At 33.3% G+C, this 17,461-nt stretch overlaps 1 protein-coding gene across 1 annotated transcript in view; it reads right to left on the bottom strand.

Moving 5' to 3' along the window:
* Positions 1-17,461, bottom strand: part of Smp_124170 (putative dynein heavy chain) — a gene marked incomplete at both ends in the record, with an annotated part of 51,642 nt that overhangs the window by 19,369 nt on the left and 14,812 nt on the right. Inside the window, 7 exons of the mRNA XM_018793103.1 lie at positions 671-931; positions 2,334-2,738; positions 5,205-5,395; positions 9,186-9,265; positions 12,320-12,714; positions 14,641-14,689; positions 16,294-16,469. Of these exons, the coding sequence (XP_018647649.1) occupies positions 671-931; positions 2,334-2,738; positions 5,205-5,395; positions 9,186-9,265; positions 12,320-12,714; positions 14,641-14,689; positions 16,294-16,469 (1,557 nt within the window). The remainder of the gene's footprint in view (positions 1-670; positions 932-2,333; positions 2,739-5,204; positions 5,396-9,185; positions 9,266-12,319; positions 12,715-14,640; positions 14,690-16,293; positions 16,470-17,461) is intronic.

The following is a 17,461-nucleotide window of genomic DNA, read 5'->3' as shown; positions in this document are numbered from 1 at the left end:
TCCGGACGCGACTGACGTCCTTTAGGTACACCTTGCTGACAAGTGCCAAGTAGTACAAACCCCGGGTCCAGGGTTTCCTGCTGACCACCTCCAACCACCATCTTATCTCAACATAGTGCATGCAGTGTCGAGCCACCTATACTAGTGGCCACATTACAATTTGATCGATAGCATTCGATCAGCACTAAGAAGGACTTGACACGCATGATATTGATCACCACCCAGTGATCAATCAATTGTGATTTCCATCTACATCAAATCAAATAATCTGAGTGAGTTGGTTAAGGAGTGACAACATTGACTTCATAAGGATTTCGGTACACTAATCACCTCTGAAATATTTTACATAAATCTTGGTCCGTAATGATCAAATTATCTTGAATAATTGGTCAGTTTTCGATTATAGTAATTTTATTGTATTAATAAATTCATTTGACAAGTACATAATTTTCATAGTTGAAATCATGGGTCGATTGAAGCTAGACCACCATGAAAAACCTGGAAGCACTGGGTGTGCACTGCTGAGGAGTCCCACGATGGGACGAAACGGCCGTCAAGTGCTTCCAGGTTTTCCATGGTGGTCTAGCTTCAATCGACTCCTGATTTGAACTATGAAAATACTGAAATCTCCACAATACCCCTTCTGAAGTACATAATTACCAAAACTCACCTCTGATTTATTATGATTGAAACAATGTTGATAGTCATATTCACAACTAAAAATATTACTGAAAATGATCTGTTTAAATAGTTCAATTTCATTTATCTGATCTGGATTTTGTAATTCATCAATAGTTAATTTAGTATATTGAAGTATATTAAAATATATGGAAAGTTTTATTTGAATGATTAATCCTAATGGATTATTCCAAGTGTTTAAAGAGCTGAAGAAGAATTCCAATAATGTATGTACAATGCATCGACTAGTTTCCTTGTAGAAAAAAAATAAGAAAGAAAGTAAAGCAAACTCTTGAACTTCTAATCATAAAACGTTCAAATTATAATATTGCTGGATTCAGAAGTGGTTAGATTACTTAAGATAGCTATTTAGTTATTAATTAAAGCCTACTCAGCTTTAACCAAACTATTCATATTCGCGTCCCTCTTATTATAAGCTTTGTTTTGACCTATGAACTATTATTATAAGATTTACCATTCTTGAGTTTTACCCAGTCTATCAATTACTATCTCCCTTATTTATAGCCACATTTGGCTTAATCTTGTACAAATGTTGTTTCCTATTTTATGGTACGATGTTGTCTGTCTGTCTGGTATATAAACCGAATATACTTGAAATAAATGATTCACATAACAGAAGCTGTAATTGGTGTTCTGAACTCAAGTGGAAGGGCTAGGCGGACAAGGGACCGATAAAGATGCTAGACTGCTCATACCGGTTGAACATCATCGTTCTGGCACAGTGCTAAGATTGGAAAAGTCGTATTTCGATTGGTGAATAAATCACGTGATAAAAAGTCGGACATAAAGTCATAACGAATTGAATACGGCCTTCTTATTTTATAGTCATAACAAATTGGCGACGGCCTCTCATAAAGTCACAACACATACAAAAACACTGACAGAAGAATATTAATCACTTTTCCTCCAGAGAAAAACAAAGGTAAAGTGACTGTAATCAGAATAAAGTCAAACATTAATTGTATCTCACTAGAATTTACTTTAGTTATGAGCTTAAATGTCGAACCAGACATAAAATAGTAAACGAATGAAAATACTGAACGAGTTTTTTTTTCAAACAAGAAAATATGTTAGTTACCGTTTTAAAGGTTGGATACTTGTTATAACTCTAGGGTTTCTTGTTATAACAGTCCTTTCACTTTTTACACGTATATGGGATGTTAATTTACCTTAGACCAATATCTACACTAGATTCACTCCCAGTTTCTATTCTATAGGACTTCAACATAACTCAGATTAAGAACGCATGATTAGCGTAACTATAACGTCAATATATTTTCACACCAAAATCCGACACAATCTAACAACAAGGAACAGTCGATCAGTAATAATGCCAGCTCAGCGGTCTATCGGTTAAGTGCTCTGGCGCGAGACTGGTAGGTGCTGGGTTCGAATTTCGTGAGGCGAGATCTTGGATGCACACTGCTGAGGAGTCCCATAATAAGACGAAACGGCCGTCCAGTGCTTCCAGATTTTCGATGGTGGTCTAGCTTCAATCGACTCATGCTTTCAACTATGAAAATAATAGTAAGGATAGGGGAATATATAACACACATAACACTTGTCACACTATCTACATGTCTGACTCTGCAAAACAACCAATTATCATTCTCACCCATACATCAGATACCTACCTGTATCTCATGTTCATGACTGATAAGTACATCAGAAGGTGAGTCGACTTCATTCATATCTTCCAAATGGGAAGAATATAAATTTGTTTGCTTTGAACTCATAATATATTCACATAATCGTTTACATGGCCAACGAAATGTAATATAATCTTCATTTGGTATATCATCAAAACTACTGAATAATAAAGATATTTTACATGTAAAATTTATAATACATCCAATTGTATTATTTTGATATATAAACATATTCAGTTGATTATATAGATGTTTACATTGTAATTGTATTTCTTTGAAATGCATAGAATTACTTGATAACCTTGAAAAGATTTGAATTAATTCAATATGTTGTTTTGTTAAATTTAAACAAACATTGAATTGAATTGAATTAGTATTGGATAGTGATTTCTTTATATCAGAATGGAATAATTTGTAATTTATTAATTTATTTGATATATTCAATAGTTGAATCTATGAAAAAAGATAAAAGATAGAAAAAAGGTTATGGAGAAATAACCTTAGAGGATCTAGTTTGACGCGCGTTTCGTCCTATTTGGGACTCGTCAGATGGATGTACCCGCATCTCAGAGTTGATGTTCACTCTGGGACGCGAACCCAGTACCTGTCGCTTCAAACACCATCGCGTTATCCACTTAGCTACTGAGTCCTGATAGCCACTTGCTTGTGCAATGGGGTGAAGTTTAAGTTCACTTAGTATTGTTTGTTTGAATCTTCCCATTGATGTGTTAAGACTGCAACTAGTTAGTCTCTAATTGGCATATGTGCATGTTATGCGTATTGCCTCGATATAGCCTGACCAGTTGCAGTCCTAAACATCAATGTGAAGATTCAAACAAACAATACTAAGTGAACTTAAAGAACACTGTTCATAAATTATCAGGCTATGCACTTAAGAAAAAATTAAAAGTTCCCTGCTGATGAATTGGATTGCCGTGATACATGTCATAGATAAACTCCTTAACAATTACTGAACTAGCAAACTTGAAACAATCTTATATCCCATGTTTGTTCTCTACATCTAATGTTACTATTTATATCAAATTGATCATGCCTGTAAACTGGTGTGAATTCTGTAATTATTATTTATGCTAATTTATAGAGTATATAGTGAGTTTGAATAGTTCAATCGTTACTTAGTTGAGTAGTTTGTTAAGATAAGTAAAGTATTCACCAGTGAATGATCATTAAAAGTAATTTCAGGAGTTCTAGTGATAGACTATGATCGATGAAATTTAACCATGCTGAGTGTGAGGTAGTTACCTACTAATTGCATTGGATGAAAGTCTTAAAACATTGTCAATTAATGAAAGTTAGAAATGTAAATCACTGGATGAACAATTAGTGGTTTGAAGATTAAACACTAACTGCGAGACCAATAAGTTCTAGATTCGATCCATGGTGTGGTAGTATGTATGTACTACCAAAGAGTTTCATACTATGACAGAGTAGCGACCCAATTCTTCTTGATTTTCTACCTCGTTTTCTAAGTCCATTGGAGAACTACTATAACCGTCATCAAGAATGTACAAGTATTCACAAACAGTCGTCTACGCAAGATACTCAATATCCGTTGGCCGGATACCATCGACAATAGCTTACTGTGAGAGAGGACAAACTAGCTTCCATCTGAAGAGAAAATTAGGAAAAGAACTTGGAATTTGATATGACATACATTACGGAAATCACAAAACTGCATCACGAGACAAGCTCTAACTTGGAATCCTGAAAGAAAACGGAGAAGAGGAAGGCCGAAGAACACACTACGTCGGGAATTGGAAGCAGACATTAAAAGGATGAATAACAACTAGAAGGAACTGGAAGAGATTACTCAAGACAGAGTTGGATGGAGAGTGTTGGTAGGTGGTCTATGCTGCTCCACGAGAGGTAACAGGTGTGAGTAAGTAAGTTTCTGATTAAAATCAATGCATGAGGCAAACTACGAAATTTGTAGTGTTTTTCCTATCATAGGTTGACATCAGTTGCTGAAATGTTGGAAATCAAGAAGCACAAAACTACTGTTCCAAATATCTTTGGAAATCCCAAACAGAGAGTACTGTCGAATCGGCCAAGCATCGAGACGAAGTGCTTACATTACATTTAGATCATTGCATCAAAACCCAGCCGTCCAAATTTCTAACTTCACTCAGCTTGCGATGAATGTAGAATATAGCTAACCCCAATGAACCAACCAACTAATCAATAAACATGTGCTCACTAGCGACTACCTCCGTCAATGATCTTGAAAATTCTATTCACAAGTCATTACCAATAGATTCCATCCATATAGAAAATGTAACGGTTATCACTAATGACTTTAAATGATAGTTGAGACTAAATTTAGCCCATAGACTAATGTATTCCGACTCAACCTTCTAGATGTAGCATATGTGCCAAGATATTTGAAGACCATTAGTTTGATTCCTGATGGTGGTAAGTGTACACTTCTAAATAGTCATAAACGAGAATAAGACGAGTATTTAGTGCTCGCTTCTTTTCGGTAGTTCTCTAGACAGTGCTAGTTTGTGAAGTATAGAAACATGCTACCTTCAAACCTATTTAATGACCAAATCGCAGGTCAGAAACTAGTGAACAATTATATCTAAAAACATTAGTATTTGAGTTCGTGTAGTTATAAAACATGAAGAAGAAATTCAACTATTATTAATGAGTAAGTGAATAAAGATAGAACCCCAGAATCAAACTGCCTTAGTGAGATTGAGGTTTGATTATAATACGACTGATTGTCTGTTTTCTTGTATTTACAACTAATAATCTTGGTTACACAATCACTATATATTTGTCAAAGAAACTAAATGTAATCTACTTAATATAAATACAAATATTCACACTTACTTTATCTTCACAAATCTTTTCAAACGCTTCGATTTCATTAATCCTTAATTTTTGAAATGATTTAAGAACTTCACAATTAGGTAATAGATTTAACAAACAACTTGTTAATACACTGCCACATTCTAAATGAGATAAGGCTAAATTGATTGATATAAGATCGATTTGGCAAAATTTGTGTCTGCATTTAGATCCTGAAGGATTGATAAGTATAAGACAGAAAGAAAATATATTTAAAGCAACAAAAAACTATATCCATTAAAGAAAATCTGTTCAAAAAAGGTGATTTGTAAAATGTATTTACAATCAGCTGAACTTTATGGTTGAAATCATGAGTCGATTGAAGCTAGACCACTATGGAAAACCTGGAAGCACTGGACGGCCGTTTCGTCCCATTGTGGGATTCCACAGCAGTACGTATCCACGATTCCGCCTCGCGAGATTCGAACCCAGAACCTATCAGTTTTGCGCGCGAGCGCTTAACCTCTAAACCCCTGAGTCGGCATCCAACGATGTTATTGTCTAACTTCAACCAATTCACGAAATTGAGCTTATATTTCATTAATGCGGGTGGAGATATCACTTATCTATAATCGTGAGTCATTTTTATTTAAATTTACTGATTCCAATTTGGATATTAAATAATGAAGCAAGTACATGATCGATGTTATTTGTCTCAATGTTTAAATGAATCGATAACAACTTATGTAAAAGTAGTTGTTCATCCTGAGATGATGGAGAAGATTAGTGATTTAGGTGTATGATTCCTATGAAGTTTCGTTCTCTGAGCAAAATCGTTTAATCGTGAAACTTTCATTGTTGTACTAAACAACATCATCAGTATAAACTTTAGGTGAAAGTGAGCTGTTCGAGTTTCTTCACATATGATTGATAGCTTGTTTTGTCAAAGTTGACTCGACTGGTTATTGTTGACTTTTAACATATCATTATCTGTACTATCTATTTTGAATTTTCCTCCTTCTGTTCAGATTCTTAATCTTATGATTTGTCTTTGATTTTTTTAGTCGGTTGATTAACTGATTAACTGATTAACCGCTTCATTTATCTGGAAAGTCATCAAGCCTAATAAGTTACTGTTCGACAATATCTCAGCACGGATTGAGAAAGTTCGGCTGGCTTGTAGTATAGTTGAAATTTCTATCTGCCAACCAAATGAGTTTACAAAACAGTTCACTCGCTCCTACTCTAAAGCTGTGAAACATGGATATTAGGAAAAAAGGGTCAGTGTAGGTTACTAGTATTTGATTATAAATGTCTTCAAAACATTGCTCATTTGTTGATCACTGATTGACCTGGATTCTAAGCTTCCCATCATCCAAAATCTCAACATATTCCCAGTCAAATATATGCCTACAAATATCCATGTTCACTGATATAAGAGAAGATACACCATAGTATTTGACAAGATCAGGAATCAGGTCATGAAGAAAGACAATCAAAATAAATATACAGATAATGTTTTGTTAAAAGTCAACAATAATCGATCGAGTTTGTAGGTATCATTACCACGTTTTGGTTTGATAATTTCGAATAGATTGAGCATTGGGTAGATTGTTATAAATAGATTAATATATTTTTAATATCCCAATGAGTAGATTTTCTGACGTTTCATGACTCAGTGTCCTAATATTCTATTTGTTCCACTGTACTATTTAAACTTGGAATAATTTTAATTTGGTTATTTATTCTCTGAAGAAGTGGCTTACATTCAGTTACGAAACGTCAGAAAATCTAATTTTTCCTACTCATTGAAGTATTATAAATATATTCCTTGTTAATAATAACTAATCGGGTCAAATTTAACAAAACAAGCTATCAATCATATGTGAAGAAATTCGAACAACTCACTTTCACCTAAAGGTTGAACTGATAATGATTATGATGTGTGGGTGAGAATGATAATGATTGGTTGTTTTGTTTAGTCAGACATGTAGATAGTGTGACAAGTGTAATATGTGTTATATATTACCCTATCCTTATTACTCATTATTAATATTGATTAATTGTTCTTTGTTGTTGGATTGTATCAGATTTTGGTGTGGAAATATATTGACGTTCTGGTAAGGCTAATCACATGTTCTTGATTTGAGTTGTATTGAAGTCCTATAGAATAGATACTGGAAGGGAATCTAGTGAAGATATTCGTCTAAGATAAATTAAGGTCGAACATACGTGTAAAAAAGTAAAAGAATCGTTAGAACAAGGAAAATCTACCATTCTAACAGATTACAACAATGAAAGCTTAGAGAATGAAACTCTAATAAAATACTAGTCGATCTGATTAAACTAGATCATTAATAACATTATAATTGAAATCATGAGTCAATTGAAGCTAGACCACCATGAAAAACCTGGAAGCATCGTCCTATTGTGAGACTCCTCAGCAGTGCGCACCCCGCGACCCCATCTCAGTGGTTCTAAAGGTTAAGCGTTCGCGCGCGAGATCGATAGGTCCTGGGTTCAAATCTCGTGAGGCGAGATCGTAGAATGCACACTGCTGAGGAGTTCCACAATAGGACGAAACAGCCGTCCAGTGCTTCCAGGCTTTCCATGGTGGTCTAGCTCCATAAAAACCCCTTCTGACATTAATAATATATATATTATATTATATATGTAGTACTATATATAATAATAATATATAATGTTACTTTCATCATAATTACTTACCAATATTAGTATATTGACTAAATGTTGTCCATAATATAATTTGACTATTTTTTGTATTAAATATATTTTTATCAAAAATTTGATTAAAATAAAATCTCATTAAATAATGAATATTTTTTTTGGCATTAAAATTATGAAATTGATCCAAATTAATAAAGATTATTTTATCTAACAAGAAGAAGAAGAAGAGAAGAAGAAGAACAAGAAATATAAAGCATAATCTTAATGAAGATGATCAAAGAACTATTACTTGAATGTACATTTCAAGTTCAATGATGAAATGTATAGACAAAGAGACGGTGTCGTGATATGTTCATCCCTAAGTCCTATAATGGCTAACTGTCTTCTAGTTGAAATCATGAGTCAATTGAAGCTAAACCACCATGGAAAACCTGGAAACACTGGATGGTCGTTCCGTCCTATTGTGGGGTTCCTCAGCAGTACGTATCCACGATCCCGTCTTGCGAGATTTGAACCCTGGATCTATCAGTCTCACGCACGAGCGCTTAACCACTGAGCCGGGATCCAACGGTGTTAATGTGTTAATCATGATTTCAACTATAAAATTTCTAAAATCTCCACAAACAACCCCTTCTTATAACATTTTTACTCTCTAAACTAGAAAATCGCTCAGTGATACATATAATTCCCTTTATTATTCTGAAAGCAGAAAGAATAAGGAGTTGAGGAGAATAGCATCTCGATAGATTCTCGTTAGCTGCTTACAACTGGGTTAAGTACAAATAATGCATATAAATATTTTTAAAAAATTACTAAACTGAAAATTACATAAATAATCCAAATAGAGTAATGGCTACTAATCTGAAGTATATAAAAAGTATAGTAGGCTTACCGACTTATATCGTCTTCACCTTAACCGATTGTGATCGTAAGCTTTGTATGACTTGTCCCACAGCTAATAACAGCTGTTAATACGTATTTACACATTTTAATCTAAATTCTGACCCATATTTTAAATATTGATCTATTAATTTATTATCCTCCATCCTACAATACCATGATATGGAGATTGTTAAATTTAAGGTCTCACATCACAGATTGACCTTAATCAGATCAAGGATCAAACCATTAAACCTCATTTTAAATTATAAGTGAAACACTTTTTACTAGGTAAAGTCTTCATACTGGTGAAGAGTTTCAACGTAGAATAAAAAAGTTATCACCGATTTTCAATAGAGCAATAAGAAAATAGAGTTGATGTGAGCAACCTAGTAAATACTTCATCTTCTTATTTTTCTATCAAAACATTAATAATAAACAACCCTATTAACTTACTTGTATGAATGGCATAGTTAAAATTGGATATAAATTCTTTCTCATCTATATGAAGATCACAAATTAATTGATCTTTTTTGCTAAAATTAGATCAAGAATAGTACAGTGTCATATTTATATGTGTTTCTACATTTATATTATCAACCAAAACCATTGATGATTTAATTCAGAAACGTTTAGTCGTATAAATGAATATAGTTTCATATCCCTAAGAGAATTATGAATGGTAACTTTTGAGAACTATTTATGGACCAATATTATATGTATATATTCTTAATGTATAACTATTCGGTAGCTAGATTGTATATATCTATACTCCTCTAATTATAAGCTTTATTTTGATCCATAGATTATTATTATACGATTTACCGTTCTTGAGTTATGCCAAGTCTATTAATTACAGTCTCCCAGATTCACAGACACTTTTGGCTAGATCTTGTACAAGTGTTATTTTCTATTTTGTGATGCTATGTGGTCTGTTTGGCTGGTATATAAACCCCAATATGTTTGAAATACATAATTTATATCACGGAGGCTGGCATGGGTGTTCTGGACTCAACAGTCAGGGCTAGGCGGCAAGAAGGACTGATATTGACTCTAGACTGCTCGTACGGGTTTACGCGTCATTCGTCTGATCAATAAGTCACTGTTCTCTAATTGGCGGTATCATTACGTTATATATTAATAGGGCAAAAGGCCATAAGTTATAACATATAAAAGTGTAAAAATATTGCTAGAATTGGTTAATATTACGTTTTTGCCCCCTCAATAGGATTAAATTTGCTTACTGGGTATAACTTGATATGTTGCCCTATAAATTATACTATTTATTCACCGATAAGTATACTATTCAAACGTTTTACCTAAGTAGGTAAGACTTGGACAACTGACGCTTAATTGTATAAGCCTTTTAATTTTTGCGAACCTCTGAGCGTTTGTATTAGTGAGTTGTGCCTTATGTTCCTCATAAGGCAAACAAAACAAGTTTACGGAGTATAATAAATCTGTTTGCATTTATTATCATTGTCTTCCAACCCGCTTCTCTTTGGATGCAATACTTATATTACTTATTAGTATTCAGTAATCAATTTCAATCCTAATAACTTCATCAATAATGTGTAGCATATTTCTGTTGTGTGTAGCCATTATAAACAAATACAAGAAATTGCAACATTCTATTAAGTTATCACTGTGATTTCAATTCTTTAATGTTGAAGCAGTCGTTTTTAATTCTACTGTGCCCAGTGAATGTTTGTAACAATTTACATCTTTCGTGTTCTTAGTTCTAATTTTAATATTATCTAAAATTATAATTTGGACGCAAATATTAGCAGCCATATGCTTTATCGTATGTTGTTTCAAATTAATTTATACATCAATTCTAGGAATCCTTCTTTGACGACATAACTTGGCACAGTATGTATCGTAGACACTTCATGAATTGACGTTCATAAAGTAATTCATATTAATTTCGTAATAATAGTACTGTCTTTGCAGATAATCTTATGTCTTTTATACATTGGATTTCACGTGTCACTTAAACGTGCAAATGACGGCTTCTTTATGAATCTACAGTTTGATAAAGATAAGTTTTTCCAACTTTGAAAAACTAGCTTAAGTCAACAAGAGAATAGTTTGGTACGGGATACAGCGATTATTAAAGTGGGAGAAAACTGAAAAAAATTAAATAAGGTTAGAAAGAGTTAACGAAAAATATATGTTTTCCGCTAACTATGATTCCTTTCGTTTCACTTTCATTACGAAATAAAATAGATATATAATGGCTAGTAATTGAAACTAGTACACGCTTCTGATCCTATCTGGGATTCATCGACTGGACGTATTTATATGTTGATGTTTACACTAAGACTCAAAATTAGTACTAATAGTTTCAAACTTCAGGTGTATTGAATCTAGATGGATAAGAATTTACTCAATAAATTTGAATTGAACTTAATTTTAAATTATTTGCTTTATTCTATCGTTCATATTGTACACTAAATTTCAATCAACCTCAGTTCAGTCAAGGATATCAACAATGGGAGTATTCAGTTTATAAATGATTGAATAATATCAATCTTGTATGTTGATGATATCTCAGTAATTTAAAATCTAATTGTTGTTCATTATTTTACAAAAATAAAGAATGAATTCATCTTGTATACTGCGATCAATCCTGAACCTAAGTCACTTAAAATCTTTAACTATTAAACAAATTGATTGTATGGAAGTTATTCAACTCAACTGAGTTTATCAATCAAGAACTTTATATTGTGATCGAATCTTTCTGATTCTTATCAATACTTTATAGATTGATAAACAGCAAATAGATTATAGTATAAAAGTCAAGATACATTTGTTTGGCGAGACTATAATTTATGGACGAGACAATCAGAAGCATTTGAGGGATCTCAAGGTCACGGCGCCAATTTCAGTACTTGTTGCTCATGTACAATCGGTTCACAGAGGATTTTAAACGAGACGTGACAATTAAGCGACTACTAAGAAGTTCCTTTATTTTGTAATTGAGGTAATTAAACGAGTTGTAGACCGTGATGTTGTCCTTCGATGTAAAATATGTTGGAGGAAAATGTTTGCTAGAATAGGAATCATTATCGCTCGATTCAGATTGAGACTAAGGCATATTATAATAATTGCCTTGAAATGTTTAATAAAAGCACCAGTAACATTGGCTGCAATAATCGCAGATGTTATTGAAGCTTCGGGTGTTCAGTGGTGTGAGTATTGTAGGGATATATCCGTAATAAAAATGCCAAACATACACAACCGGAGTACACACAAACAATATTGAAGCTATATGATGGGGGCCTGGAGAGTTTTTGTGACCTTATCATGGCTCTAGAGATCGACTATTATGGAACCATATAGATGAGTTCCTCTACCAAATGCATTACGATTTTAGAACCTTTGAACCTCTCTCTAATCATGACAAGTTTTTGGACCATATAATAGAAGTGTATCCACTTTAATTCTTTGGTTTTGTATAATATATTTTTACTCTATACTGACTGTTTACTGATTGGCTAATATTTATCAAGGTCACTTTAGATTCGTTCAAAGGTCATCCATAAATTATAGTCCTGTCATTTGTTTTAACTAATCATTGGACTTACCTTGAAGAAATATTATCACTTTCATCATTATCATTATTTGTTAGTAATAATAATCTTATTATATTGATACCAATTTGATCTGGATCATAAATAAACATATATAACATTGATTCATCCACATTCGTCTTCTTATTATTATCATATTGTATAGTGTAAGCATATCTAACCGACCATAGAATTGTACATATAGATAGTATAGCTTCAAGTATATAAGTAATATGTTGATTATTATATAAAAGTATTAATTCTTGTGGAAATTGTTTATTCAATGTAAAGTATTTCATTAATTCATATGGGTTTGTTTGAATAATTTTAAACAATTGTAAATTTTGAAAACATTTTTCATAGATTATTAAGTCTTCATTGGTATCATTCATAGTTTGGTGATAGAATTCCTAGAAAACAAGTAGAAAAGTATATATATATATTTTCTAGACCTTCTTCAGAAGTAGAATAGTACGAATTGAAATACATGATGAAACTTTAAACATCAATGAATACATATGTAATGTTTAAGCAAAGATGGATAGTGGCTAGCAGTGGAATCCAGGATGCGCGTTCCGTCCTATTTGGGACTCGTTAACTGGATGTACCTGCATCTCAGAGTTAATGTTCATTCTGGGACGCGAACCCAGTATCGTTCGCTTCAAAGGCCATCACGTTATCCATTCAGCTACTGAGTCCTGATAGCCTCTTGTTTGTGCAATGGGGTGAAGTTTAAATTTAATTATTATTACTTGTTTGAATCTTCCCATTGATGTTTAGGATTGCAACTGGTCAGTCCCTTATCAGGACTCAGTAGCTGAATGGATAACTTGATGGTGTTTGAAGTGAAACGTATTGGGTTCGAGTTCCAGAGTGAACATCAACTCTGGGATGCAGGTACATCCAGTTGACGAGTCCCAAATAGGAGGAAATGTGCGTCCTGGATTCCACTGCTAACCACTATCCATCTTTGCTTATAATATTTGTAAATGAAGGCTATATCAAGGCAATGAGCACAGTATGCACATATGTCAATAAGAGGCTGACCAGTTGCAGTCCTAAACAATACTAGGTGAACATATGTAATGGTTTAGATTTCCTACCTGTTGATATTCAGGACTGCATAAAGTCCTTTTATTTGAGCGAACTGGTACCCAAAACGTATGTCTTAATATCATTTATAGTTAAGAGTTTTAAAAATTTCAGGTTGTGATTAGCAAAGGAATCCAAGATTAGATTTTCCTTGTGTTTGGGGTAAATCACTAGCGTGTACTTGCACAGAAGAGTTGATGATCAAACGGAAACTTTTAATTTATTGGGTATTGGAATTCAGTAGCTTATTTGATAATACCTTAAACCTACCCTATTTACAGTGATTTATTATCCAATGTGGTGAGTTTCACATTATTTATTAACCTTATTTTCCTTTACCTTCCATTTGTCTAGTTTACCTTTTATTATTAATATACAAGTGTTCTTAACACATAAACGTGTGATCGGATTGTTCGAAATGTATTGTGCCAATAAATATCACACAGTTCTGATAATTTTCTTTTCATTATTACATTATCTAAATTTATCAAAAGGACTGTTTGTTATAAATAACATATTGCTTGTTGAAACGATTAGTACTGGGTGTGAGTTTCACTTTTAACGACAAAAGTGTATTGTTTATAAACTCAAATGACGTGGCCATAAAGGGCGAGGTGTACGTTTTCAACTCTGCGGATGATTACAATAAAAAAAAGTCATGAATTTTGATCGGAAATTATCTGTTTTAATCTAAAATCCATATATGCTGCGCATGCAGGCGCCTGGCCGGAATCAGTAGCTAAATGAGTAACGTAATGGTATTTAAAGCGAACAGCACTGGATTCGAATCCTGGAGTTAACCCCAACTCTGAGGCGTTATGAAATTCAACTGATGAGTCCTAAACAGGACGAAACTCACAACTTGGATCTCACTACTAGTCACGTTCCTCTTTTTCTATGCTAACTTGTGTCATAATTGGATATATCGAGTTGATTCTCATGGGATGAATATATACCAACCAATCATCTTGTCAAAATCGAGTCAGGAATATCAACAACGGGATAATCCAATCCATTTGAAATTGGACTGAACCCGATATAACCGTTTGGTTTGAATGTTATTGATTCCAGATGTTTGTACAAGCCTTTTTTCATTCTAGTTTCCTCCAGTCTTTGGTCGAACACATATATGACTCAATTTCACTGAACTGATTTCGGTTAATCACTTTTAGATGAATGATAAAATTTATGAAACGGAATGACAAATAACAAAACAAGTGTCTCTTTAAATTAATCAACTTCACCTTCATTTTATTCCAAACAAGAGTTTTGAAATTATTCCACAATAAAGATCTACAAAATAATAACATAAAAGAAATAATGCAAGAACCAAGATATTGGTTTTAACAATTATACTAGGACTACCCAGATATTCAGTTCTCACTGGTTCTTAATGGATGTGTAACATAGATCAGTTTGTTATATCAATAATATTCGGTAATCTTCTCAAACCACCATATTGATATTTATAACGAGCCCACTAGTGACTAGTTTTAAAAGGTAATTGTGGAATTCTAGTAAGAAGTTGTGACCAGAGGAGTTCGAACGTTTCAGGTGTGTAACAAATAACTACCAAAGAAAACAGATGGTTCCAACCTACTATGGAGAGGCAAGACGTGGAAAATTAGATCCCGGCTCGGGGGTTCGCGTTCACGCGCTCTGTTGGGAGGTCCTGAGTTCGTTCTCCAACAGTGAGGTTGTGAATGTGTCCTACTGAGGTGTTCCACACTTGAAAGAAAAAATTGACTAGTACTTCCTGACTATCAGTGGATGTATAATATAGGTTGGTTTGTATTATCAATGATGGTCAACAACCATCATAAACCTCCATACTCATATTTTATTTGCCAGAACAATTATGGTTAATGTAGCTCTCCTGCTTTTGCTGATTGATAGTGAAAGTTACCTCCAAATGATTCCGAACACCTATGAAACCGCCTAAATAAATGAATAATAATTCCGTGCTAACTAATGACTATCTTTAATGAAGATTTTTCGAAATTTCCATAAGAAGTAATGACTTCTAAATGAGACTGTAGCATTGTTCTAAGCAATACTGAATTAGTATGAGGTAGATGATCGTTGTATATTATGAATTGACTGATGTTGGAAAATGCAACCATAGAATTTATATATTTTTAGAATGAATATAATTCTGCTGGCAGTGGGACCTGAGAGCCGTAGGTTCAGTACCTTCTATCATCCTAGATGAACAATTCTGAGAAGTCCATACGTTACAGAGGACAACCATACCGTTCTTCCTAGTTTAAAATGGTTTTTAAGGTGATATTATTCATTTATGAAATCAGACAGATTGTTTCTCTTATTGTACTAAGACAAAATAAAATGTACACATAATGTTTGCTTGAGAAATGGAATACATTCAGAAGAAACTATCATTAATATAAATTGTTCCAACAGGCTTAATTCATGATTTATCTACATCGAAAGTTATAACCTACTCATTTGTTAAACCTGTTTTAAACCACATGCAACTATATAAGATGTTTTTCTTCAAATCATCTACGTCTTTTCATTACACTATGTAAAGTACTATAAAAGTGTTGTACAAGGGTTCTTATTAGCTAGAGAATGACTTATTTATTAAGTGGTTGTAATTGTGTGGGGTCTAGGTATATCACATCCCTGTGTTAACATGCCATTTTATGGTCAAATAGTAGTTTCGACACTATGATTAAGATAAGCTATCGAGGGAAGCTGATTATATTCCTAATCAGGTTCTTAGCCTATATATCCTTGTCTGAATCAGAAGGACAACTTCGACATTCTAGTCATTTCTCAGTTTTCTTCACTCACACAATTGGCTGGACAAAAATATAGAAATAATGAGTACCGGAATCGAACGTTGTGGATCGCAACAATAATCATTTGGTTACCTATGCTTAATTGGAAATGCCTGGCAATACCCTGTCCCCAATGCTCCAAGTATATTGAACCAAAATGACAAATTTCTAGTTGTATCATGATTGCTAGTATCATTGTATAATTCAGATAAATTACTCTGTATAGTTGATGCCAACGCTTTAGCTTCATTCATTTTATAATCTAATATCTATAATAAGAAAAGATTAGAAAATAGATTTTTATCTTTAGAAGAAATCAATTTCATTGGACAGTCCCAAGGGAATATCATTATCAAATTAGTAAATTGTGTTGATTAAACTTGTACTCATATGTGTCAGGTTACACCACATATTAATATGCTCCCCAATTATGTTAAGTTCAGAGGGACTGAATTTTGGGTCATGTGAATTGTTATTAAAGTAACCCATTATGTGATTGATTGAAAACAATAGATAGAATTCAACAAAGAAAATGTTCATCTAGACGAAATCATTCGTATTTATCGTTGCTTGGGTAGATAGATGAGTCTTTTGAGGAATAGAAAGATATTATATCATAAAGTGATCTGAGATTTCAAATATCAAGAGAAGGTTGAGTAATATCAAGGGGTTAGAGAAGAATAAGAGGATGGAAATAATTTAAGGGTCTGGAAAGAGAAAATGAAAAACATAAAGGTCATAATAACAACTGAATAGTCATCATGAGAGATCGTTAGAGAATAATATCAACTGATTACGGTTCAAAAAGTGTACAAAGTAATAATAAAAGCAAAAACAAGACATAGTGGAGAAGAGAATATTGGCTAATGAATGATGGGAGGTTGAATGTATCACTTCTGTATGTACAGTTCAAATTTGAACCTGGGGGTCGCCGACTCTCCAGCAGTATGGCTAAAGGAATTAGATCAAAGAGAGGTCGAGACAAAAACTTATGCACTGCTGAGGCCCTGGCAATTAGCAGGAATAATGCAGGGAAAACATTATAGCCTTTATAATAATGGTGATTGTTGAATCTGTGTCGCCACTTCTACATTCGGTGTCGTCGCTCTTAAATATGTATCAACTCTGTTAGATCTGCAGTCTTACTGATTATACTTGAACCGTTGAAATTCTTACGATCCAAAGTATGGATATGAGAGACTGGTGCAATGAAGACTTATTGGCTCTCCAAAAACATTTCCATAAACAAGTCTCAAAATCA

The sequence above is a fragment of the Schistosoma mansoni genome, chromosome 1, assembly GCF_000237925.1.
Source record: "Schistosoma mansoni strain Puerto Rico chromosome 1, complete genome".
NCBI classification, from domain to species: Eukaryota; Metazoa; Platyhelminthes; class Trematoda; order Strigeidida; family Schistosomatidae; genus Schistosoma; species Schistosoma mansoni.
This window is presented reverse-complemented; position numbering and strand designations above follow the sequence as displayed.